Source organism: Manis pentadactyla, chromosome 4, assembly GCF_030020395.1.
Source record: "Manis pentadactyla isolate mManPen7 chromosome 4, mManPen7.hap1, whole genome shotgun sequence".
NCBI classification, from domain to species: domain Eukaryota; kingdom Metazoa; phylum Chordata; class Mammalia; order Pholidota; family Manidae; genus Manis; species Manis pentadactyla.
Genome location: NC_080022.1, coordinates 174,036,587 through 174,060,243, shown reverse-complemented (window position 1 = coordinate 174,060,243; position 23,657 = coordinate 174,036,587). Strand labels below are relative to the sequence as shown.

At 57.2% G+C, this 23,657-nt stretch overlaps 1 protein-coding gene across 2 annotated transcripts in view; it reads left to right on the top strand.

Annotated features, from left to right (window-relative positions):
• The window catches only part of CRHR1 (corticotropin releasing hormone receptor 1), a 42,576-nt gene extending 26,631 nt beyond the window's left edge, over positions 1-15,945 (top strand). The window contains exons 4-13 of one of the 2 annotated variants that reach the window (XM_057501590.1): positions 2,715-2,800; positions 9,532-9,635; positions 10,363-10,483; positions 10,707-10,860; positions 11,140-11,200; positions 13,218-13,290; positions 13,519-13,604; positions 13,820-13,955; positions 14,121-14,162; positions 14,687-15,945. In XM_057501590.1, coding sequence (XP_057357573.1) covers positions 2,715-2,800; positions 9,532-9,635; positions 10,363-10,483; positions 10,707-10,860; positions 11,140-11,200; positions 13,218-13,290; positions 13,519-13,604; positions 13,820-13,955; positions 14,121-14,162; positions 14,687-14,827 — 1,004 coding nt within the window. In that variant the 3' untranslated portion in view covers positions 14,828-15,945. Of the gene's footprint in view, positions 1-2,714; positions 2,801-9,528; positions 9,636-10,362; positions 10,484-10,706; positions 10,861-11,139; positions 11,201-13,217; positions 13,291-13,518; positions 13,605-13,819; positions 13,956-14,120; positions 14,163-14,686 lie in introns of both variants that reach the window. The other variant, XM_036899901.2, reaches the window with a different exon arrangement.
• The last annotated feature ends 7,712 nt before the right edge of the window (positions 15,946-23,657 follow it).

Sequence of the window (23,657 nt, the reverse complement as noted above, 5' to 3'; positions counted from 1 at the left end):
CCTGCAGGAAGGGTGGGAGCTTTGGGTCAGGTGCTCTCTCAGCTCCCAGGAGAGGAGCAGGGGGTGAGGGTCCCTTGGCATGGGATCTGGGCTGGAAGATGCCCCCTTTGCAGGTACCCCCAGTGCCAGAATGTTGAGGAACACGCCCGTGGAATCAGTAGCGACTGGGAACGCAGAGTCGCACCTAATCATTAGACACTAATTAATCCATTTACTGATGAGGCGCCGCCAGGACTTCTAGGCCTCCCCCCGCATGCCCTCCCTCCTCTGCATCTGATCTTCAGAGGGATGGGAAACATTGCCAAAAATATCCGTTTTCCCGTGATTCTCTGAGAGGACTGCTCAGCTCAGCACTTAAAGGCAAGGAGGTTGCATCCTCCCAGGCAATGACTCGCTGCTTTTTGGGGCTATTCTCTTTCAGGATCACCTCCTCCCTTCCCCTAAATCTGCTCCCTCTGGACGACTGGCCTGGGAGGGACTCCGGGCTCCTGGCCCACATGTGGACATTGCCTCTAATCCCCACCAGTACCCACTTGGATGGGGCTAAGTGACATGCTCTGAATCTTACATAAGGTTATAGAAATACAGCTCCAAGACAATAATAATAAAAGTAACAGCTCACACCACATGCCAGGTGGAGCTCCACGCACTCTGCACATGCTAACTAAAAATGCTCACTCAACCACTGTTAAGATCATTGCCATCCTGCAGATAAGAAAGCTGAGAGGTTGTGTGAATTGTTCAAGTTCACACAGCTAGTAAGGGGTCGTGCCAGGATTTGAACCCAGACTGTCTGCTCTTGATACTACTTTGCTCTGCTTCTCTTAGGGCAAGATGATCCCTGCTCTGTCCCAGCTCTCATGCCCCTTCCAACCAGATCTCCGCCCCCAAGTCCTGTTCCTGGCAGACATTCTGAAGCAGCCCTGGGTCCCAGGCATTTCCAGGCTGTGGCTGACACACCGATTCCCCCAGTTCCACGCCGCCCACTAGACCTTCCTGAAAACCCACTCAGCCCGCCAGCCCTCTGGCAGCTTATCCTTGTTTAGCAGTTAGGAGAGAATCGGCAGCTGCTTCACCAACCCCACTCAAGGGCCCAATTCTGCTGAGATTCAGGTCCACTGGCAGGGAAGCTGAGTAGAGCTTTAAAATCCATGTAGCCTCACTTCCCCACCAGCACAGTGAGGCGAGCAACCTCTCAGCAGACGGGCCAGGGAGCAGGGTTAGAGAGGGGCCCCCTGTCAGGGGTGGGGATGGCAGTGTCTCCCTCAACTGCCCACCCCATCTTCTCCTTGTCCTGATGCTGCCAGCAGAGAGGCAGGGCCCAGGCTGGTTGGCCCCTTGGGGATCGTGAGGGCAGGGGCCCGAGAGGCCGGCCCTTGAGCCTGGGCCTGGTGCCCCCACTCCGTGTCCCATGCGCTGCCCTGCCCCTGCCAGGCTCCAGTCTCAGGCATGGGGACGCAGGCTTCTCCAACCCTCCTTGAGGCCTGCTGGGTGGGGGTGTGACAGGAGGGTCAGTGGGAGCCACGGAGAGGTGCATAGCAGGGGAGGGGCTGCAAGGGAGGAGGCTCACAGCTCAATTTTCCCTCTAGCCAATGTTCTGGAGTCAGGGCCAGAGGTGATTAAAGGAAACATGTTTAGAACCACTGATGTCAGGCAGGGGTGCTGCTTGGGGCAGGGCAACCCCCACCAGCAAAGCAGAAAAAATTCAAGATTTGGATCCCCTTCAGTCCCTTCCCTACTGGGTTTCAGGACCCTGGTGCCCCTGGCGGGCCGGCAGGAAAGAGGGTGACAGGCAGCCTTTGTGCAGCTGCAGCCATCCCAGAGCCAGAGGTCAGGCCTCAGTTCAGACCACAGGGCCCCTCCCCATCTCCGCAGAAGGTGACAGGTTCTGGCTGCCCTGACCCCCACCTCTCCCTGGGCCACTCTCCTGTCTTTGTTCCCAAGTGCCATGAGCAAGGCTGGGAGTGAGTCATAGCAGGTCCTAATAATGAGATACTTGCTACATGAGGCTCCCAGCCCCCTGCCCCTGTGGCATCCCCCAGCGCACTCCTGCCACCTGTCATCTTCTATCCCAAGAGACCTCCACTGTGGACGCTCCCACCACATGACCCTGCAGTATAAGGCCTGCTGTGGAGAAATGCCAGCGTGGGCCCATCCCCTCCCCCTGCCCTGGGAGCCCCACATGTGAAACTACTACGTGGGGAACCTGCATGGGACGGCTCACCACGGTTAGTCACCAGTGGGACCCTATCACTTTCATGTGCCATGTGAGCTGGCACCACATACCCTTCCACCGTGTCATGCCAGGACTCCTGAGTGGGAACCGACTCGTCAGCTCTCACCTTTCTTCTTTGCTGCCATGTGAGACCCTAAAATGGGAGATTTCTCAGAAGGCCCCCAACAAGTAACCTGTCACCACATAAGGGCTTACAAGGAAAGAGCCCAATGGGCCACTCAAGCCTGCTCATGGGCCAGGTGGGTGGGGTCACCTCTGTACCCCTGCGGGTGCCAGTGGGTAAAAGAGACAGGAAGATGGGGGTAGTAGGTCATAGTCAGATCCCTCTCCCCAGCTTTAGTCCAGAGCCCCCAGCAGGAAGGCCCTGTGCTGGCCCAGATGGAGGGATGTATGGACAGACAAATGGATAGACAGATGCCCTGGTTGCTCTTCAGAAGAGGAGCCCGTGGGTCACTCGGACTCTCTCTCCTTTTCCCAGACAATGGCTACCGGGAGTGCCTGGCCAACGGTAGCTGGGCCGCCCGCGTCAACTACTCGGAATGCCAGGAGATCCTCGGCGGGGAGGTGAGGCTGGCCGAGGATGCGGCTGTGTCGCTGGGAGGGTCAGCGGCCCCACGGGGGCTTGTGCGTGCCCTGCGCCAGTCAGGGTGGGCGAGCCAGAGGCTGAGGTCAAGGCCCTGCCTCGGGGACTCCAGCTGGGAGCCAGTCTGTCCCGGGCTCCCCACTTCCTTCCCTTCCCCCTGCGCTCCTGGGGTGGGTTCTCATCCACGTCCACCCTGCCCACCTGAACGACCCATCCAGGTCCAACCTGTATCAGAATCAGGCATGGGGGCGGGGAAACAGTGCAGTTCAGAAAGGCCTTTGGACAGCCTTTTAAATATTTAAATGTTTTTGGGAAGATAATGCTTACACATAATACAAAATTCAAGAGGTACCCATGGGAATGCAGAGAAAAGTCACCCTCTGCCCCTATCCAGCCACTGGGTTCCCTCCCCAGAGGCAACCATTTTGCCAGTTTAAGTGTTCTCCCAGAGACGCTCTCTGCACATGTGGGTAATTATGTACATATATTCTTTTCATGTTTACCCAAATGTATATTATACACACCGTTCAACACCTTGCTCTTTTCATGTAATCATCCATCTTGGAGGTTGTCCCGTATCAGTACACAGGGAGAGTCTTCATTCTTTTTTACATGTTCCTAATACCACATGGTACAGGTGCACCTTAATTTATTTGACCAACCTTTATTCTCAGTGTTTGGTTATTAGAAACAGGGCCACAGTGAATGACCTTAAGGGTGCCATTCGGCAGACGCACGGACATATCTGTCCTCCTGACGTTGCTCCTGCCTCTGCTCCCCTTTCCCCCCTCCCCACATCTGCACCCACCCCTTCAGGGGGTGCTGAGGAAGGTGGGGGGTCATGGAGCTGGAGGAACCATGAGCAGAAAGCAAAAGGCAGAAGGGAGGATGCCCGTGCTGTCAGAGGGCCCAGGCGTCTGGGGCGTGAAGAGGGGCTGGTCTTGGCAGTCCCAGGAGCTCTAGCACCTGTAAGATCTAAATTGGAAGGGACCTTGGAGACCCTCGGTTCCATCTTGATCTGCCTGGTAATAAGTATCACCTAAAGCATTTGTTCAAATACAGGCCCCAGGGCTATACCAAACACACCCATTAAATCAAACTCTCCTAAGGAGGACCTGGGAATCTGTACGTTTTTAACAAGTGCCCCAGGGAGGCCTTCTCATGGGGAAAAAGTAAGAAATTCTGATCTACTGCAACCCATTCACCTTACAATGAGGAGATGGAGGCCTAGAAGAGGGAGTGACTCATGTGAGGTTGTGGCGTGGCCAGAGCTAAGTTAGAGCCTGGAACCTGGGGCTTCGGCACCAGGCTCCCCCTTGCCCACCGCCAGGTACTTGGCCTGAAGAGAGGTTAAAGTGGGAAAACAGCTTCCCCACCTCGCACCCTATACGGCCCTGGGTGCCTTTGTTAGCCCGTCCGCCAGGCTACATGTCACGAGATACTGGGCTTTGCCGTCTTTTTCTGGAAGTTGCCAAGACAGGGCAGAGCTTAGCCTAAAATAAGGACAGGCTCCCTCATGGTGCTGCTTTGGCAGGGAGAAAGGGTTGCTTGGGGTGCAGGGTGAGGGGCTTCCGAGCATCTCAGATCACACAGCCCAGACCTTGTGGCCTGCCCCAGGCTTGGTGCCATGGCCCAGCTCCCAGGGGCCTGATCTGAGCAAAGACAGCCCCCGGGTTGCTGAGCGCCCACACAGTTAGCCAACCTGGGAAGTCCTAGGGTTAGGGATGAGAGCATCCCCTGAACTGGGGGAGGGAAGTGGGGTTCCAGGTCAGGAAACATAGTTGAGCCTGAAGAGATGGGCTTGGGTATAGTTGGCTGGGCAAGGAGACCCCTTGGTGGGGTGGGGAGCTCCTACCCTGGCACGTAGTAGAGGAGGTGGGAGGACGGGAACGGGGCTCAGGCTCAGAAGCGCATGTCAGTGATGTCAGCTGCTTTAAGACCGCAGTTTGTGCCCAGAGAGAGATGGTAGGGGGAGGCGTGTCTGAGGCAAGAAGTCTCAGCCCCTGCACTGCACCCCACCCTGCTCTGATCATCCTGCTGTGTCTGCAGAGCCTGAGGCAGATGGTCCATCTCCAGCTGGAGGTCAAGTCACCAGCCTCCCGCCTTAGGATGGACAACCTTTCCCCGACCCCAGAGGAGCAGGCGTCTGTCCTCCTCTCGTACATCGGCAAGTTGGGAGATGCCATGGCTTCTCCCATCCTCCCCATCACTGGAGTCTCTTGAGCGTCAGGGGAAGGTCATGCTTCAGACAAATCTCCCCCGCTCTAATTTAAGCCCCTTCCTTCTAGGTGGCTGATGGGGGCCACTCAGCAGCCCTCCCTTCCCTCCAACTCCCTTCAGAGGCTCAGACGCAGAGGTCAGCTCCTTCAGCCTCCCCTTCTCCCCACCCTGCAGCTCCCCCCCCTTCCACCAGGACAGGGGTCTCCCTCTCTCCGCAGCGGGATTAGGGCAAGGAGGGTTCTGGAACATGGGCTTCCCATCACTCTCTCTTTGGCACTGCAGCAGGAACAGCACCAGCTTTGGAGGTGGATGGTTTGGGGTTAGTGTTCTGGCTCCTACACATGTGCCTAGTGATCCCGGGCAGGTAACTTAGCCTCACTGTGCTCCGGGTTCCTGGTCTCTAAAAGTGCTGAGAGTAGGTCCTTCTCTGCCCGCTGGTAGAGGGGGAGGGGCGTCTGCCTGGGCACGCCTACGGAGAGTCCTCCATCCCCGTGCCGCTCCTCTCCCTTTCATCTCACCTGAGGTCAGGGTAGGGCGTAGTGTACACCTAGGGGCGGGTGGTCATTGAGGGGAGACCATGGGTCACAGGGACACCCCCCTCTTCCGGCTGCTGACTCAGTGGGGGTACCACACATCCATACTCAGTGCAGTGCAGTACCCCCACCCTGGCCCGCCCCTGCCTGGCTTTACACCATCCTTTTCCCTGGCAGTCCCTGTTTGGCCCAGTTGCCTAGCATTCTGGTAATCAATTAATTTAATTCGTGAAAATGCCATCCTCTTCTGCCAGCCTCCAGCGTCACCAGATCCCCTCCCCACTCCCAAGATTCTCCGTCCCCTCCTGGAGCCCCTGCAAAAAGGAAGAGCCAAGTCTCCAGTTAATCCAGCAGCCCGGTTTCCCAGCTCTGGGACTGGGCTAGGCCCTAATTAAGCACCAATGCCCAGAGGGGATTGCAGATAATGGATTCACAGACCAGCCGCCTGTGAAATGGGACTTGTGAGGGCGCCCAGAGGCCAGGCTGCGGAGACCTGCCCACAGCCTTCACTACCAGTTGGGGAGGCTTGGCTGGTGTGTGGCCCAGCCCCTGGGATGGCACTGAGCCCCGGCACCGGCACATCCTGGAGGGCACACTTCTGTGGACAGGAAAGGGACTCCACGGGTCTAGGCTTGCGGGCTGGGGTTCACTGCTCACAGGGGTGTTAGTTGGAGGAGGGCTTCTGACACTCTTAGGAATCATCTGGACTTCTTGCTAAAATGAAGATTCCCATTCGGTGGGTCTCATTCTGAAGATGGCTGCATCTGAGCTGGTGCTGCAGAAAGATTCTGATCTGGTGCTGCTGGCGCTGGTGTGGGGGCCACACCTGGAAGACAAGTGGCTGACGTGCCTGCAGGTGGGGTGGGCAGGAGCTGCAGCCATCCCGGTGGAGAAGACCTCGGGTGGGGAACCGAGACCAGGGCTGGGGAATGGGCAGGGCAACGGGCACAGGCGGGCAGAGCTCACTGCACCATCCCCAAGAGGCTTGGAGACAGGCCTGGCACTGCCCCCATTTGGGACAAGGTCCGTCTTGCAGAGAGGTTGGTCAGAATCAGCTGGGCACTGATTACTTACTGGATTCTAGTCATTGAGGGTGCAGCGGAGTGGCCCCTGCCCAGTGCCACACTGTGCCACTTACCTCAGGGTACCTGCCAGCCTGAGGTCTCCAGACTGGACAGGGACAGCTGGCCAGGTTCTCAGGGACTGGCTGCGTCCATTTGTCCTTTGGGCACCCGGCTGCTTCCGCAGTTGATGGGGGCTTTCTCTCAGGCGGTCACTGACTGCCTCTCAGGGCATCATTAGGATCTCCTGGAGCATCTCTGGGCATCTAGTAGTAGCTTGTTCTCTCAGGGTGACATTGACCACCACTCCGGGCACAGCTGTCCATCTTGAAGGGTGTCTCTGGCCATTCTCCTGGTGATGATGGTCCTCTCTTGAGGTGACACTGCCGTCCTGGCAGTCTTCTTGGGCTCTCTCTGTGACACCCTCCCCAGCCCACCCAGCTGGCTTGCTGCTTCTCAGATTGATCAGGCTGCCGTGGCGGGTGAAGTCAGGGTTCAGACCAGCCATGGCCTCCAGCTGGAGGAGACACACTGAGGCGGCCCCTGAAATGGTTTGGCCTGTCTCCCCTTTCAGCCTCAGTGGAGAAAACCCCTCCTGAGCTCCCATCCTCCCCGCAGATGCTCTCAGAGGATCCTGGGCCCAGGACGGAGAGAGTGCCTCTGTTTGCAGATGCTGCTTATCCCCCAAGAAATGCACCTCAGGGACAGGGAAAGGAGGGTCTGTAAGACCGAGCAGACCTGGGTTCTGATTGCTGGCTAGTAGTTTGGGCCGGTTATGCAGTCTCTTCCTGTTGCTGGATAAATGGACAGAAGGACAGTTTCCAAGGGTAGCTGTGAGAAAAAAGGCGATGACATTTGTAAAGCGCCTGGCATGGTGCCCAATGTACAGTAGGTGCTTAATAAATGACTCATCCTACCCCAGACCATACAACCCAGGCACGGCCTGCTGTGGCGGCTAGAGAGGGGCAGCTGACGGCAGGCGGTGGTGAAGGGACTCCCTGAACACTCTCCTCACCTTGTCCGCCTGGGCCCTTGATCAAAGCTGGGGCGACGTGCAGTGCTGGGCCCCACATTGTCATTCCCCAGAGGCTTCACACTGTGGATTTGTGGAAAATATAATAAAAGGAAATTAAGTGCCAGCTCCAGACAGGCTGGCTGTGTGCATATCTTACAAAGTCTCCGACTTTGGTGTCCAGAGACCCTGCCACGTGCGTGGCGGGCTTGGCTGCCTCTGCTTCCTCTGTCCATGTCTGTCTCGCACGTGCACCCCTGCCTCCACTTACACCTCAATGGGTCTCGACCCTTCTGAGCCTGAGTTGGTAATGTGATTTCATGCCATGTTCCTGGAAGTCTCTGCCAGGAAAACCAGCCGCAGAGCTTCCTGGGCCTTCTGGACCTCAGAGGTTCTTCAGTGAGGACGCATCTTCAGAAGGGGTGCAACGGGAGGTGGGGAGAGCAGGGGAGGGAGAGCAGGAGGCATGTTCTCTGGGGCCTGCCATGTGCCCTGCTGCAGAGGCATGTCCCACGTCCTTGGGTGGGTGAATCTGGGCCTCAGTTTCCTCATCTGGATGATGGGTGGGGCTGGACTTGCTCCCTTAGGACCAGCTCTGGCATCCATAGATTCTGTAATTCCAGCAGGAAGGTCCACGCAGAGCCAGGAGCTCTTTGGCGGCTCTGAAAAGATGAACAAGGCCTCCGGGAGCACGTCCTTTTCTCACCCTTGTTGGTTTCCGTGGATCATCATGTCCCAGCCTCACCCAGAACCTGGAAAGGGGAAGGAGGGAGGCGCTAGTTGGGCTCCATTCACAAAACCAGTTGCTTTCCGACATCCATTCCCCCCCCCCCCTTCACCCAGTGCACAGTGCTGGAGCTCATCGCATGCCTCAGTCTGGCTCTCCGGGCCCTGCCCTCACGGGACCTAGAAAACGCAGAGTGGGGGCTTTGCTCTCTGGGGTCAGGAGGCTGCATAGAGGTGGGCACTGGGGACCACTGGCCCCCCCTAAGGGATGGAGACCCATTTGCAGCCTCAGACCCTTGCTGCTCTGCAGGTAAGAGGTAGTTTGACACTAAGTGACCTTGAATGGGTCAGCACACTTCTGAGCCTGTTCTTCTGGAAAATCCAGAACCTCTTCCAGATCATCCCACAGAGCTGGCATGAGGGTTTGAGAAGATAACAGATGTGAAAAATGCTCTGTAAACAGGAAGGCTTCATCACTCACAGAGCTTATGTTGATTGGAAAGAGGGGACATGGTGTTTCCAGCTTCTATCCATATGTGAAAGGAACTAAATAACACTGGGACCTCGGTTACAGTCCCAGGAGAGGATCCCATTCACTTCAGGCCTACCCCTCGGGCCAGGGTGGGACCTGGGAAGTGAGTAAGGGATCCTGGAGAGACTTTTTATGGTTTCCAGTGATTCCGTGGATGCTAATCCACAGCGCCTGCCCTTCCCCCTCCTCTCTGATAGGAGCAGGTTTGGACTGCAGCAGGATTTAGGGGTGATTCAGAATATGGTGGCTCAGCTCAGAAGTGGGTGGAGGAAAGACGTCCTAGAGGGTTGGTGTCTGCGCCCATGAGGTCACCTGGCATTGGTACTGAACGGAAACATGACTGAGAGCACGTCAGTGAGCTGGGCACACGCATTTGCGCACATGGTGTGTGCATGTGGAGATGAAGGCATGGAGCAGTGGACAGAGCCCGGGGTTCAGGGACAGACAGATACAGTCTCACGCTGTACGGCGCTGCTCCAGGGCGATGCTTGACGCACTGGCGGCTCAGGAAGGGGGGAGCACTATTACTACCACAACTCTGCCCTGCCACCCAAGGGGGCTGTCCTCACAAGTCCGGGGTACAGTGGCGCGGGAGCCTTACCTCTGCCCTTCTCTCCTGCCTCAGAAGAAGAGCAAAGTACACTACCACATCGCTGTCATCATCAACTACCTGGGCCACTGCATCTCCCTGGCGGCCCTCCTGGTGGCCTTTTTCCTCTTCCTGCGGCTCAGGTGAGAAGGCCCCCGTCCCCAGGCCTTGAACAGGTGCAGAAGTAAGATGAGGGGCAGCTCTGGGCTGGGGGCTGCTGGGAAGGGGCAGTCCAGTCCCCTCACCTCTGCGGGAGGGGTGACAGACATAGGAGTACCCTGTTTCTTGGAACCTCTGCCCCGGCCTGCCCACTAACCATGGGGTGGTGATGGCTAGGCACCGCTTGTGCCGCCTACTCCCAGGCCAGGCTGCACCTGGGAGACCCCTTGGGTTTGAACCTCCCTGGGTCAGTGCTGTTGCCAAGGAAGCAAGGGGCATCACCAGGCAGTCTGTGCCGGGAATGGGGTGGGAGCAGGAGCCAAGCATCGGGGCTGAATGCTGGGAGAGAGGCACCCCACTAGAGGCCTTTTATGTGTTCTGACCCTTAAACCTGAAACTACAAAGAGCAGAAGGGTGCCCACAGGAGAAGGGGCATCCACAGTAAATGAGCAGCCCCTGGTCCCTGGAGCACCAGCTGTGCAGCAAGCTCTGCCCCTGGAGCTCGGGGTGGGGGGGAGCAGGCCACAGGTATGAAGGGCCCTGTGGGGCATTTGGAAAGCCTCTGCCACCACCCAGGGTGACTTAGCCTGTCAGCCCCGCTGTGCACCTGTTTCCCCGCCCATACATGCAGGCTGGGCTGGCTGCTGGTCGCCTCTCCCTCACCTTCTCTCCCCCGCCTCGCTTCCATCACCCACCCTCCCCTGCCCCCAGGAGCATCCGGTGCCTGAGAAACATCATCCACTGGAACCTCATCTCCGCCTTCATCCTGCGCAATGCCACGTGGTTTGTGGTCCAGCTCACCATGAGCCCTGAAGTCCACCAGAGCAACGTGGTGTGTCCTGGAGGGGCAGGGCTGGGGCCAGAGGAAGGGTCCAGGTGGGGCTGCCCTGGCACAGGAGGGGCCAGGGCCAGGCCTTGGGGCGCATGGAACAGGAGTGGATTCTGGGGGGATGCCCCATCCTGCCGAGAGGAGGCTGTGGGCCCATAAGGGGAGCTGCTGCAGCCCCACCCTGACCCCTGGCTCACCATCACCTCTGGTGGGGGTGGGGTGGCAGGGCTGGTGCAGGTTGGTGACAGCCGCCTACAACTACTTCCACGTGACCAACTTCTTCTGGATGTTCGGTGAGGGCTGCTACCTGCACACGGCCATCGTGCTCACCTACTCCACCGACCGGCTGCGCAAGTGGATGTTCATCTGCATCGGCTGGGGTGAGCGGCCGGCCCCCTGCCCCAGCCAGGCTGCCCTCTCCTCACTCAGACCCGGCCAGCTGGCTGGGGGCCTGAGAAAGTGAGGCCGGGTTGGGGTGGTGTGTGCAGCGCTGCCCTCTTCCGCGACTCGGGTGGGGGTGGGGGGCCGTCTTGAAGGAGGCGTGCTGGGTGAGTAGGAGCTCTGTTTGGGGGAACCCCTGCCCACCTCTAGGCTCTGGGCTGCACTGGGATCCCCCAGACCCCACTGACAGGCTCTGTGACAGCTGGTGTCTCCCCCAGGTGTACCTTTCCCCATCATCGTGGCCTGGGCCATTGGGAAGCTGTACTATGACAACGAAAAGTAAGTCACCTCCCCTTCACTGCCTTTAGGGCCCCCTGCACCCTGAGGTCCAGGCTCCCTGGTCCAGCTCTGCCTGACATTCCCCAAGGGCCTTCAGCCTCATCACCTTCCCCGTCAGGCCCACAGCGTCTTCCTCTGTGTAGGACGGGCACTGGGGGCTGGACTCAGTGAGCGACCCCTTAGCAGTGTTCTGCTCGAGGTGGGGCTAGACAGGCAGAGCAGTGAAAGGGTTACTGGCAGTCTCTGGAGCCAAGTTCTTGGTTACTGTTAAGTAGGTATATGACCGTGGGCTAGTTACTGGGTGTGCCTCAGTCTCCTCATCTGTAAAATGGGCGTTCTAATAATAATGCCGACTTCTTGACAAAGGGTTGCCATGGGAATGACATGAATCAATATATGTTAAGCATTTAGTATAGTGCCTGGCACATAGTAAATGCCATATAAATGTTTTCTATTAAGACTACTTTTTTAAAAGATTCCATGGATTTCATAGATAATTGATCTGGGCAAATCTCAGAGACCTCTTCAAACTGTGAGGTCCTGAGGTGCCTTTGGACTCAGTTTCCTAATCACCCTGAAAACTAGACTTCCTCTGCACTGGTTCTCAAGCCGTGGCTCACGTTAGAATCATCGCGGGAGTTTTTAAAGATACCCGTGCTCAGACGTGACCTCCAGAGAGTTGGAAGTAACTGGTCTGGAGTGTGACCGGGGCACTGGAATTTTTTTTAACTGCCCAGGTGATTCTAACGTGCAGCTAAGATTGAAAACCAAGAGAGGCCAAAAAAATGGACAGCCAGGGGAGGTGCCAGGATGCTCTTCACCGAAGTGCCGTCGGGAGCTCACTGCCCGACTGGGGCTCAGGCAGCGTCAGTCACCGTGGCGGCTCTTCCCCACCACGTAGGGGGCGGCAGGGGCTTCAGCACAACCTTTCCGGGCTCAACAAGGCGCATATGGAAAATTATATTCATGTTTATCAGAGTGATCCTTGCTGACTCCTGCCAGGGGAGCTCTGTGCACAGCCAGTGCCTAGGGACCTGGGCTAGGAGGGAGCCGGTTGGCAGGATGGGGCCTGGCAGTGATGCCCGGAGGGTGGCTCCGGTCTTGGAGCAGGAGCATCGTAACCCTGGACAGTTGTGCCCATGCCTGCAGCTGTGCGGGTGAGTACAGGGGAGGAGAGGAAGAGCAGGTTCCAAGAGCTGCTCAGTTTCTGCGCGTGTGTGTGTGAGAAAGAGTGTGAGCGAGTGAAGAGTGAGCCTGAGCTGGAGAAGAAAGTTGGTCTGGGTGGCTCTGAGGCCCCACCTAGTGGTAACGTGCTAACACTGCCTCAGACAGGATCCAGGCGTGAGAACTTGCAGATGTGAGGCCCCAGACAGCTTGCATTTGGTCTGCACTGTTTTTTTGAACTTAAATTTGTTGCCAACTTTTAAAAAGTCAAGAGGTTTTACATAAAAATGTCAGTTTCTAGTTTATGGAAGCATCGTGAGGTGTAGGCCCTGTGGATCTGCATGCCCCAGGGGCCCTGCCCCCACCCACTTCCCGGACCTCCCTAGAGCTTGCTGGTGCAGAGCAATGATGCCTCTCAAGGCTGGTGGAGGCTGTGGACTCTCTACCTCAAGGTCATTCAGGCTCCAGTTAAGCAGAGTGAGAGGTTGCCGGCTGTTGGCTGCCCACTTCATGCAGGTCCAGGGCAAGGCTCCACTAGTGGGCGCATGCCAGAGCCACAGTGTGGACAGAGGGGACAGTGGTGTGTCGGGCACAGGCCCGTTCCACTCAGTGGTCTCCACAATCTCCCTCCCTGCTGTAGTGCCTGCTTCCAGCTTTACATTTTATAAGAGAAGATGCTATCCATTCTGCAGATGGAATAACTGAGGCACTGGGTCGGGTCTTGACCTTATGCCAGGGCTGCAATTGTTCACTGGCCCCAGTCCCACCCCAGTGAAGTGCTGCCCCTCCCCTGTGCCAATGAACTGGACCCCAGTGACCCCTTCCCTCTCCCCTTCCCTCTGTGGCCTTCTAGGTGCTGGTTTGGCAAAAAGCCTGGGGTGTACACTGACTACATCTACCAGGGCCCCATGATCTTGGTCCTGCTGGTAAGAACCCGCACAGGGGGGCTGAAGAGAGGGGCATGGTGGGGAGGGTCATAGTGCCCACTGTGGGGGGCAAGGCGCCAAGCAGGTGCAAACGCTAGTGAGGGTGGAGGGAGAGCAGGGGCACTGAGACCAGGCGTGGGGCAGCCGAGTCCCTGACCCCTCCACCCACCCTCCCTCCAACAAGTTGTGCACCTACAGCCACATCGCCCCACTGTGCTCAAATTGCAGATCAATTTTATCTTCCTTTTCAACATTGTCCGCATTCTCATGACCAAACTCCGGGCATCCACCACGTCTGAGACCATCCAGTACAGGTAACCGGTCCCACCTCCCCACCCCGGAGGCTTCAGAGACTCAGCTTCTGACCCAGGTCTCCCCCCAGGCCTCGTAGTCCCTCCTGAAACCCCAGCTCCCCCGTCTCAGATGTTCCCGGGACCTGCCACCGCCTCCCCCAGCCCCAGCCCCTTCCAGCAAGCCAGAGGACACTGGGGTGGGCTGTGACTCGGCCTCCCCACCCCAACCCACCCAGGAAGGCTGTGAAGGCCACCCTGGTGCTGCTTCCCCTCCTGGGCATCACGTACATGCTGTTCTTCGTGAACCCCGGGGAGGATGAGGTCTCCCGGGTCGTCTTCATCTACTTCAACTCCTTCCTGGAATCCTTCCAGGTACTGCTGCCCGTCACCGCACCCTGGCCAGGCCCCTGCCTCCTTGGGTGGAGATTCTCCCAGGCAGGGCCCTGGGGGGGCAGGAGCTGGGGGGTGAAGGGGGTGGCCTGGAAGCCAGGGGACCACACCCACCCCAGGCCCTTGACCTGCCTCCCTCCACCCCAGGGTTTCTTCGTGTCTGTGTTCTACTGCTTCCTCAACAGTGAGGTAAGGACCCCGGGCCCGAGGCTCAGGATGGCGTGAGGCCTGGTGGGGCTGGAGATTCTCCACAGCTGCTGCCCGGCCTCCCCATGCCAGCCCTTTCCTCCCTGCTCCCTGCTCCCAGGTCTCTGGGGACACGGCTGGGAGCCCCAGGAGGGCTGTTGGCGTGGGACCAGAAGCCAGGCTTCGGTCTCATCAATGAGTCTGTGAAATGGGTTGTTGAAACTGGAAGGGCTGAGCCCTGGGGCACGGGATGTATGTGGATTGAGGATAGGAATTCATGGCAGAGGCCCTGTGATGTCTGTGCGAATCAGAAAAAGGCACCCCTTCCTCAGACATTTGAGAAAATCATCCTAACAAATACGCAAATCAGCAACATTGGAGCTGTGACTGTCGCCCCTCCGGTGTGACCCCCTGTGCCCCTCACACCTGTGCACTGCTCTCCTGTACAGCTGCTGCCGCAGCCTTACTGGAGAGAGGAGGGTACTGGGACCCGGGCTTGTGTGTTACACTCTGCTCTGTGCCCACAGGTCCGCTCTGCCATCCGGAAGAGGTGGCACCGATGGCAGGACAAGCATTCAATCCGCGCCCGTGTGGCCCGCGCCATGTCCATTCCCACCTCCCCCACCCGTGTCAGCTTTCATAGCATCAAGCAGTCCACAGGGCTCTGAGCCGGAGGACCATGGACTGGCCCCCAAGATCCGTTGGGAAGATGGTCGCCAGATTCAGCCAGCTGCCCTGTCTGTGGAGGGAACGCGCTCCTTCCCATGGCCGGGCCCCCCGGGAGCAGCTGGCACCGAGAGCCTGGGAGGCCCGTCCCAGAGCCCCAGCTGAGCAGGAGCTCTAGGCCTACGAGAGCAGCCACAGCCTGGACCACAGGACGGATGGAAAGCCACCTATAGGACTGGGCTGGCCCAGGTCCTCTGGCCCCCCTTCCCCCAGTCCTCCCTGGAGAATGGAATGGGAGTAGAGTGACGGGGGCAGCCAGGAAGCCCAAAGCCCACGTGGGGCCCTCTAAGAGGTGTCCACCCAGACCACCAGAGGGCCAGCCCTCAGAGACCTGGCGCCTGTCCCCAGCGACCGTGGGGGCCGCTCACCCCAGGGGCATCACGGGACACTTGTGACAGCACTGCAGCCACCGTGATGATGCCTCGGGGCCTTAACAATGCCTTCTAACACACTGGGAACCAAGACTACATTGTCAGGAGCCCTGGTGCCATCATCAGACATCAGGCTACACTAGAAATCCTCCCAAGCCACCAGGACTTCCTGTGCACTGCGGCACTGCCATCAGAAATGCCCTGCCTTGCTGCCTTGCACCCTTGGACGTTTACTGCCCTCCATGCCACATGGGCTCCCACCTCCTTACCACCAATACTGTCAGCCTGATTCCTGTCACCTCCTGCCCGTGTGTCACCCCTTTGTGAGAAGATGGGAGTGGGAATGTGATAGGCCTGTGAGAAGAGCCAGGGTGTGCCCAGACAAAGCCAGTCCCCTTTTAAGGGGGCAGAGACTACCTGGGGCCATCCAGCCTGCTGGCTTCCGTGGTCTGGCCTCTGGGGTAGCCCCTCTGCTGGTCACAGGGAGCCTGTGGCCCCTAGAGGGCCTCCAGGGCAGCATGATAAGCTAAGCAAAAACGGAGAAGGGGCAGAGCACTTGGCCCCTCTCTGCCCCAATGCCGTGGAGCAGCAAGTGGCTTTTGGGGCAGCAGCCAGTCCCCACTGGACCCGCCCACATCAGAGGTGTTCCAACAACCTGAGCAGGGCTTTGGGGGTGTGGGGCTGGGAGACAAGGGTGTCAGCTGGCGGGGGTGGGGGTTGTGGCTGATGTAAATAATATTTATCTTTTCAACCAGTATTTGTGAAGGTCTGAACTATGCTGGGGCTGGGTGGAGAGGGTGCCACAGAGAAATGGAAGCCACTTGTTGGTCTTGAGGGCCACAGTGAGGCTGGGAAACCTGATGCCACTCACACACCCATCCAGGACTGTGTGCAGGGCGGGGACTAGGAGAAGGGCAGGGTCTGGCTGGGGCCCAGGGGTGAGGACAGCTCTTATAAGGGGGTGAGTTATAAGGGCCATTGGCTGAATGATGTAGCAAAGGACTGGGGGTACAACTTGAGCAAAGGGGTAGAAATGGGACTAGCAGGGGTGTGTCCCAGCATCAGGGGAGGAGCTGAGCTGGAAACAAGAAGTGTGGGGAAGCAGAGAGGCCTTGACTGTTGTCTCACCTTGGCACCCCCCGGGACCACAAGGAGGGGGTGGGGTGAGGTTAGGAAAGGAAGGTGATGAGGGGATGTGCACGTGCCAGCCACCACCGTGGGCAACTGACGCTTAACCTGCTGCAGAAGCCTGGGAGCTGCACTGGGACCCAGCCCTCCACCATGCCACCCGAGGGGCAAGGGGTATTTACTCACTCCACAGGCCATGGGGCGAAGGCTGCTCTAGACAGCGTGAAGCCCTCTGCACTTCCCACAGTCACATGGCCACAAGGAGGCCAAGAGAGACCACCTGGGCACAGCAGTGTGTGGTGGAAGCCAGCAGGTCCCCAGGGCAGGAGGGGGGTGGGACACCAAAACTCCCCCCGGCATACACGGACCAGCAGCCTGGGGGTCTGGCCAGGGAGGGCAGGGTACCCTAAAGATGACTGTGATGCTGAGGGAGGGGAGGGCTGATGAGGGAGGGTCTGACCCCAGGGAGGAACTGGGGATGTCCTTGAGGATCTTATGGGGTGCCCTGCTCTGCCAACTCCCAGAGTTCTTGTCCCACTGAGTAGAGGGATGGTAGGGGGCAGCTGGGCAGAGGAGGGCGGGGGAGTGGACCAGGGGCACCAGGACGGACAGGCTGACAGCTCCCAGAGCAGGAGGAGGAATCAGGAGGGGCCGATGAGGCTCAAGTGGCTGCAGCTGAGGTGTCTCTGTGGCCCCCGCATTCCACCCCAGAAGGTAGAGAAGACAGCAAGGCTTGTCCTGGACAATGTCAGGATGTGTGGGTTGGGGCACCCCCAGGATGGAGGAGCCTGAGGAGCCAGGTGACCCTCTGCAGGGGTAGCCCAGCAAAGGATCTGAGGGGCCAAGCTGGGGTGGTGCCCACTTTCCTGCCTGTGCCTCCTAGTTGCTTTAGCTGATGGGCACCCTGCAAGCCCCAGTGTGCACACACACTGCCAGGCCCTGCACGAGGGGCAGAGGCGAGCAGCACCCCAGGACCCGGCCCAGCCACTGACTGCAAAGCTCAGAGCTGCCAGCTCCGGAAGGTGGTTAGAGGACATCTCCAAGGCAAGGCTGGTGGCTTCAGAAGCTGCAGGGGGTTCCCTGGGCAGCAGGGGCTGGTCCAGATGAGCCTCGGGGCTCCTCCCATCCAAGCTGTAAGGGAGAAGCTGCTGCTCTGGGCACGTGTGGGAACCTCTGGGTGCCAAGAACTTAAGCCCCTCGGGCTGCAGGGTGGCGCCCAGAGTCTAACCCTTCCACTGCCAGTGTGGCCCTGGGCACTGGGGCTGTGGGGGAAGGCAGCCCCCAGAGAGGGCTGCTGAGCGTCACTTTGCCCTGGGATTCAGCTAGCTAGGGTTGGCTAGGAAGAGAGGTCCCTTGTGGGTGAGTGTGGTGGGCCAACATACACGGCACCACACTGTGAGGGCTGGGCAGCTACGGTGTGCGGTTCACCTCGGGACAAGCCCCTCTCTCAAGCCCAGGAGAGTTCTTCTCCATGCCACACCCAGAAGTGTCAGTCTCCAGAACTCTGCCAGCCTGAGCCCATTTCTCCTTGGGACTCTCCCTGGACACAGGTCGCGGTGGGGGGAAAACCACACTGGGGATTTGGCTTTCCAGCCCAGACCCCCGTGCCCCTGTCAGTGTGACAGCACAGCCTCCACCCCGGGGTCCCCAGCCTTGCCTCCAGGTTGCCCTGGTCCCTCTGCTGCTGCCGAATGAGATGCCCAGGGAGCCAGATCTGGGAAGACCATATGCTGGGAGGAAGAGAGGTCTTAGAATTCAGATAATACCTTAATTGTGGGTATTTTGTACATTGTTTTGCAATCCACAAGATCCCTTATAATATGTATTACCTAATTCTCAACTAGCTTGTGGAGGTAGAAACCAGTCCATTTTGCAGCCAAGGAAGTAGACCTGGTGACCCCTGAGATCAAAGGTCTTCTGGCTCCAAGACCAGGGCCCTTTCCTTTCCTTCCTTTGAATGAAGCCAGGGGGCTTACTTTCTGGAGGTCAGCCCTGATTAAGCAGCTCTGCGAGGAGGGGGCAGCGAGGAGGCCTCAGGGTGTCAGATTGTCTACTTGGGGACACGTCCCAAGTGAATATGGGACCAGCCCAAAGATGATCCAGCCAGTGTCCAGTTAATGAGCCCAGCTGGGTGAGAGCAATGAGGTTTCTGACGTCCATCCTGGCTCCCAGCATCCCCGTCCCCACCTTCCTAACATCATCCACCCCTCCGCTCTTGAATGACGTTTAACCACAAACAAAGCAGCCCAGACCCCGAGAAGCCTCTGTGGGTCTCCCTGTACCCACCCAGGCTCTGCCTAGCCCATTGAAAGATGCCAGTGGCCTCCAGCTCAAGGGTCTCTCGGGATCACCTCATCCAGCCTCCTGACTTCAAACCTAGCTGCCCAGTCTTGGTCCAAACAGAGGGAGTTGCTTTCTGCATTTCACCAACAGCAATACTATCATTGATTGCTTCCTGGGCACCAGGCGCTGCTAAGCCACTCACACGAGCTCATCTACTCTTCACACCACACTGTGAGGCAGGTGCTGTTGCCCCCAGTTAGATGGGAAAAGCGAAGCCCAGAGATGTTGAGAGACCTGCCCAAGAGCACGCAGCAGTGGCATGGCTGCCTGTTAACCCAGGCTGTCCTCACTGGGCCCCACCATGTACAACCCCGTGCAGCAGTTCTTTGTAGGGTGGCCCTCCCTGCCCGCTACACCTCCAGCACCCTGCCTAGGGAAATTCCTCCATTTCTGCAGTTTGTGAACAGACAATATTCAGAGACAAAGCTAGATCTAGGAGTTGGCACCACAAAACGTGAGCCTCAGGTGGCCCATTCCCTGAACCCCGCCCGCCCAGCCTCCAGGATGGCTGCAAGCTGCCAGCCTCCCAGTGTCCCCAGCCTGTCCCTGCTCCAACTCAGACCATCACTTCCTACCCCCGACCCTCTACAGCCCCCAACCTCTGCAGATCCTGCTGGGCAGGTATGGAGCCGAGACCTGGACCATCTATATTTTTCAAAATTCTCACCATGTTGGAAACACCAGGTCATCATTTGGAGGTAACTCCAGAGACCACCTTTAACAACGAGACTGCCACCCACTCCCTCTGCCCCTCCATGGGGTCCTGGGCAGAGGCCTGCTGCTCAGCCACATTGCTTGTTGGGCAAGGAAGATGGGGGCAGAAGCAGAGGTGGGCACCACGTGCTAGGTGTACCTAGTACGAGACTGGGAGAGTGCAGCGGGCACCCAGCTAGGGTGGGGGCCGGGGAGGGGGGACAGGCCGGGTGCTGCTTCCTCCCTTGCCTTCACTGCTGGGGGAGTGGGGGAGGAAGCAGGTGGCGATCCGGCCCCTTCTGGCGTCTGTGCCATCCTTGGGCACGCAGCTAGGACTGCACTGGCCCAGGAGGCAAGGCAGCTGAGCTGGACACCTTCCCTGCCCTTTCTGAGCTGCCACATGGGGCTAAGAGCCACTGCCCGGGCCTGCTGCCATTGATGCCCTGAGTCGACGAAGGTAAATGCTCCAGGCACCACCAAGGTCCTCAAACAGGGACAGAGACGTTGCCCCAGGACTGTCCTGGGCAGCAAGCCTGAGAGCCCAGGCCGTAGCTAAGGGGGGCAGCACAGAGAGAGCAGAAGCTACACATTCAGGGGGATGGATGCCCTCCAGGAAAGCTATGGAATCTGGGGTCTGTTGCAGAGTTTTGGAGCAGAAACTCAGACTGGGAAGTGGATGGTGGCTTCAAAGAGCATCAGCCCCTCGTGTGACCGCACCCACCAGGGCATAGTACAAGTGCTGTCCCGGCGCCACGTGATCACAAAGAGCAATTCCAGGGCTGGGGACTTGGGGGGCAGGATGCGGGAAGACCTGCTGGGAAAGCAGCAATGGGACAGACACCCAAAAGCCTTCGCTGAGAGGGCCCCAGGAAGAGCCTCAGAGAGAATGAACCTCAGGGGAATCCTCTGAGCCAAGGCATCGGAGCGCAAGAGTAGATCAGGGAGGAAGGGCAAGCAGATTTTTTGTCGGGGAGCCTGTGTTGCCAAACCACAAGTAGGGCACATGCCAGTCTGACAGGGTCCGAACTAAAACAAGGTCTGTCCTGAGCACAGTGTCCCTGGAGGGACTGGTGTCAGTCTTATTTTGCTTTGTTTATAATTGTGCTAAAATACATATAACATAGAACTTACCATTAAAACGTACAATTCAGCATCATTTAATACACTCACAATGTCGTGCAACCACCACCACTATGCAGTTCCAGAGCCTTTTCACGCTAACGGGAACTCCACACCCATTAAGCAGTTGCCACCCGACCCTCCCTCCTTCCTCCAGCCTCTGGCCACCACAACCCTGCTTTCTGTCTCTCTAGATTTACCTATTCTGGATTTTTCACAAAAGCAGAGTCATACAGTATTTGTCCTTTTGTGCCTGGTTTCTTTCAAGGTTTTCAAGGTGTCAAAACTTCATTCCTTTTTATGGCTGAATGATATTCCATTGTACGGATAGACCACACTATCCATTCATCGGCTGGAGGACATTGGGGTTCTTTCCACCTGTTCCAAGTTATTGTGAATAGTGTGGCTATGAAATTTATGTACATGTTTTTTTTTTTTAACATCTGCTTGCAATCTTTTTGGTATATACCGAGGATTGGAATTGCTGGGTCATATGGTAACTATGTTTGACTTATCAAGGAACCACCAAACTGTTTTCCCCAGAAGCTGCATTATTTGACATTCCCACCAGCAACATGGGAAGGTTCTAATTTCTCCACATCCTTGCCAGCACTCGTTATGACCTGTGTTTTTGATAATAGGCACCCCAAGGGTGTGTTGGTCCTTGGTGAAGAGACCTAAGACTCCCTACGTGGAGAGTGGGGCCCCAAGTGAGGGTCTAAGCTGAACATCAGTATCTGGGTGGCCAGAGTTTTATTAGCACAGTGCTCAGTAAGGGGTTGGCCTGCCCGGCTGTGCTCAGCATCTGGGTGCTGTGCTTGGATACAGAGGGGTGCACCCAGTGTAGACACTGCTACACTCTGAGGAGAAACATTTAAGCCAAGTCTTTTACCTAACTGGCCCGAACCAGTGCGCCGGCCCTCCTCTGCAGTGGGAGCCTGCTGGAGGGGCAGCTGGCGGCCTCCTGCCCTGGGCCCTGCCGCTTCTCCCCACCTTGGCTGGGGGGACACTCATCCATCTGTTGTCATTGCTCCCTAATGTATTTCTGACAGCTAACTTGTCCTTGTAATTACTGTTTGTAAACTAATTAAATATTATAGCTATGGATGAAACAGAATTGCACAAATCAGGAGAGATGTCTCTTATAAAAACTCATTTAAATGCTTCGAAAGACACAATCTGAGTCATACAAAAGACTAGCTGTCATAGTAGGTGTGGGTGAGACAGATGTAAATAACTGGGTGACTGGAGATGGGCAAAGTCTACCTGGTTCTCCTTTGCCAGGTCCTTTCTGCGTGCACTCCACCTCAGAGAAGCCAAAGCTGGAAGCTGGGGATGGCGACTCACTGGTGTGAGTTTCACAAGGAAGGTGACTTGGACCTGTAAGGGGAGACCCACCAAAGGGAAGTTCTTACAAAAAGAGCAGCGACTGTCTGCTTAGTCCTTGGAAGCTAAAATAAAATGTGTTTATGGGTTGAATTGTGTTCTCCAAAATGGTATGTTGGAGCCCTAACCAACAGTATCTGTAAATATGACCTTATTTGGAAATAGGGTCTTTGCAGATGTGATCAAATTAAGATAAATTCATTTGATGGGTCCTGATCCAATATGACTGGTGTCCTCATAAGACAAGAGGCACACAGAGAGAAAACCGTGTGACAGCAGAGACAGGCTGGAGCAATGCTGGCTGCCCCCAAAATCAGGAAGGGATAAGGAAGAACTCAGCCAGGGTCTCAGGGGGGGCATGGCCCTGCTGACACCGCGATTTTGGACTTTGTCTTAGTCAGCTTGGGCTGCTGTAACAAATACCACAGACTGAGTGGCTCCAACAACAGGCCTGCATTTCTCCCGGAGGCTGGGAAGTCTGAGGTCAGGGCACCGGCGCTCGGTTCCTCGGGAAGCTCCCTAGCTGCCGTGCGGGCCGCCTCTGGCTGTATCCTCACATGGTGGAGAGCAAGACCGTCTCTCTCAGAGCTCTTAGGGGGCCAACCCTCATGACATGATCACCTCCCAAAGGCCTTACGTCCAAGTACCATCATCACACTCGGGGTTAGGACATCAACATAAGAACTGGGGGTGGGCGGTGCACAGACATTTAGCCCACAGTGGACTTCCAGCCTCCCGCCTGTGAAAGAATAAACTTCTGCTGTTGTAAGCACCCACCATCACCTGGTAAGGCAGCCAAGGACTAATACAATGTGTAAAGTGTGTAGGTGACTTTTTAGTGATTCCCTCTTTAATTGACCTTCTCAATAAACCCGTCTCCTACCCAGGCCCGGTCAACTGGGATAAGTGGGCCACCCCTGCAGTTGGCTGTCCCTTGAGCGCTCAGCACAGACAGCGCCGGGCTAGACAGAAGCTCCTCACCCAGGCTGCGCTTGACTCTCCTCTCCACCACTCGTGGGTCACCTGGAGAAGTCCCTTCACTGCCCTGCACCTTGGTCCCTTACACTGCGAAACAGGGTCGCTCCCCACCAGATCACGCACATACTTCCTGAGCTTCACCTTCTATTCCAGAATCTGAGAGCAGCAGACAGAACAGGTCCCCTGTCCTCACGGAACTTGACCAGCGGGAGTCAGAAAATGAGGCAAAAAAAACAAAAACGTGAGCGCCATGAAGAAGGGAAAACCGGAGTTGTGGATAATGCCATGCTGAAGAGGAGGCCTATTTTCTCCTGGATGTTGTGGCAGGGACCATGTTGGCACTCAGGCCTGAGGATAAGAGCAAGCAGGGGGCAGGGAGCAGAGCCCCACAGCCGGGAGGCCTGAAGCAGGGGGCAGCGCAGTTCCCGGACAGGCGAGGCCTCGAAGGCGTGTCCGGTGTGAGCTCCGGACCTGTGGCCCGGGGCTGGGCTTCCTGAGCCCTGGGTTTATTCACCCATAAAGGGGGGGTACTTGGGAAAGGTTGAGCTGCCGGACCAAGGAGATCCACAATCAGCCAACGGCTTAAGGAAGGTGATGCCTCCTCCTTAATGGTCCTCGGTGATCCATGCCGCTCCTCCATGCAGACATCAGGGCCCGGTTCCTTTTGCTTCCTTTCTCCCCATCCCTTAAGACAATGTCCTCCTCCTCTGCAAAGTCAATGTCTTGTCCATGACTTGTGCAAAAAGAAAGGAGA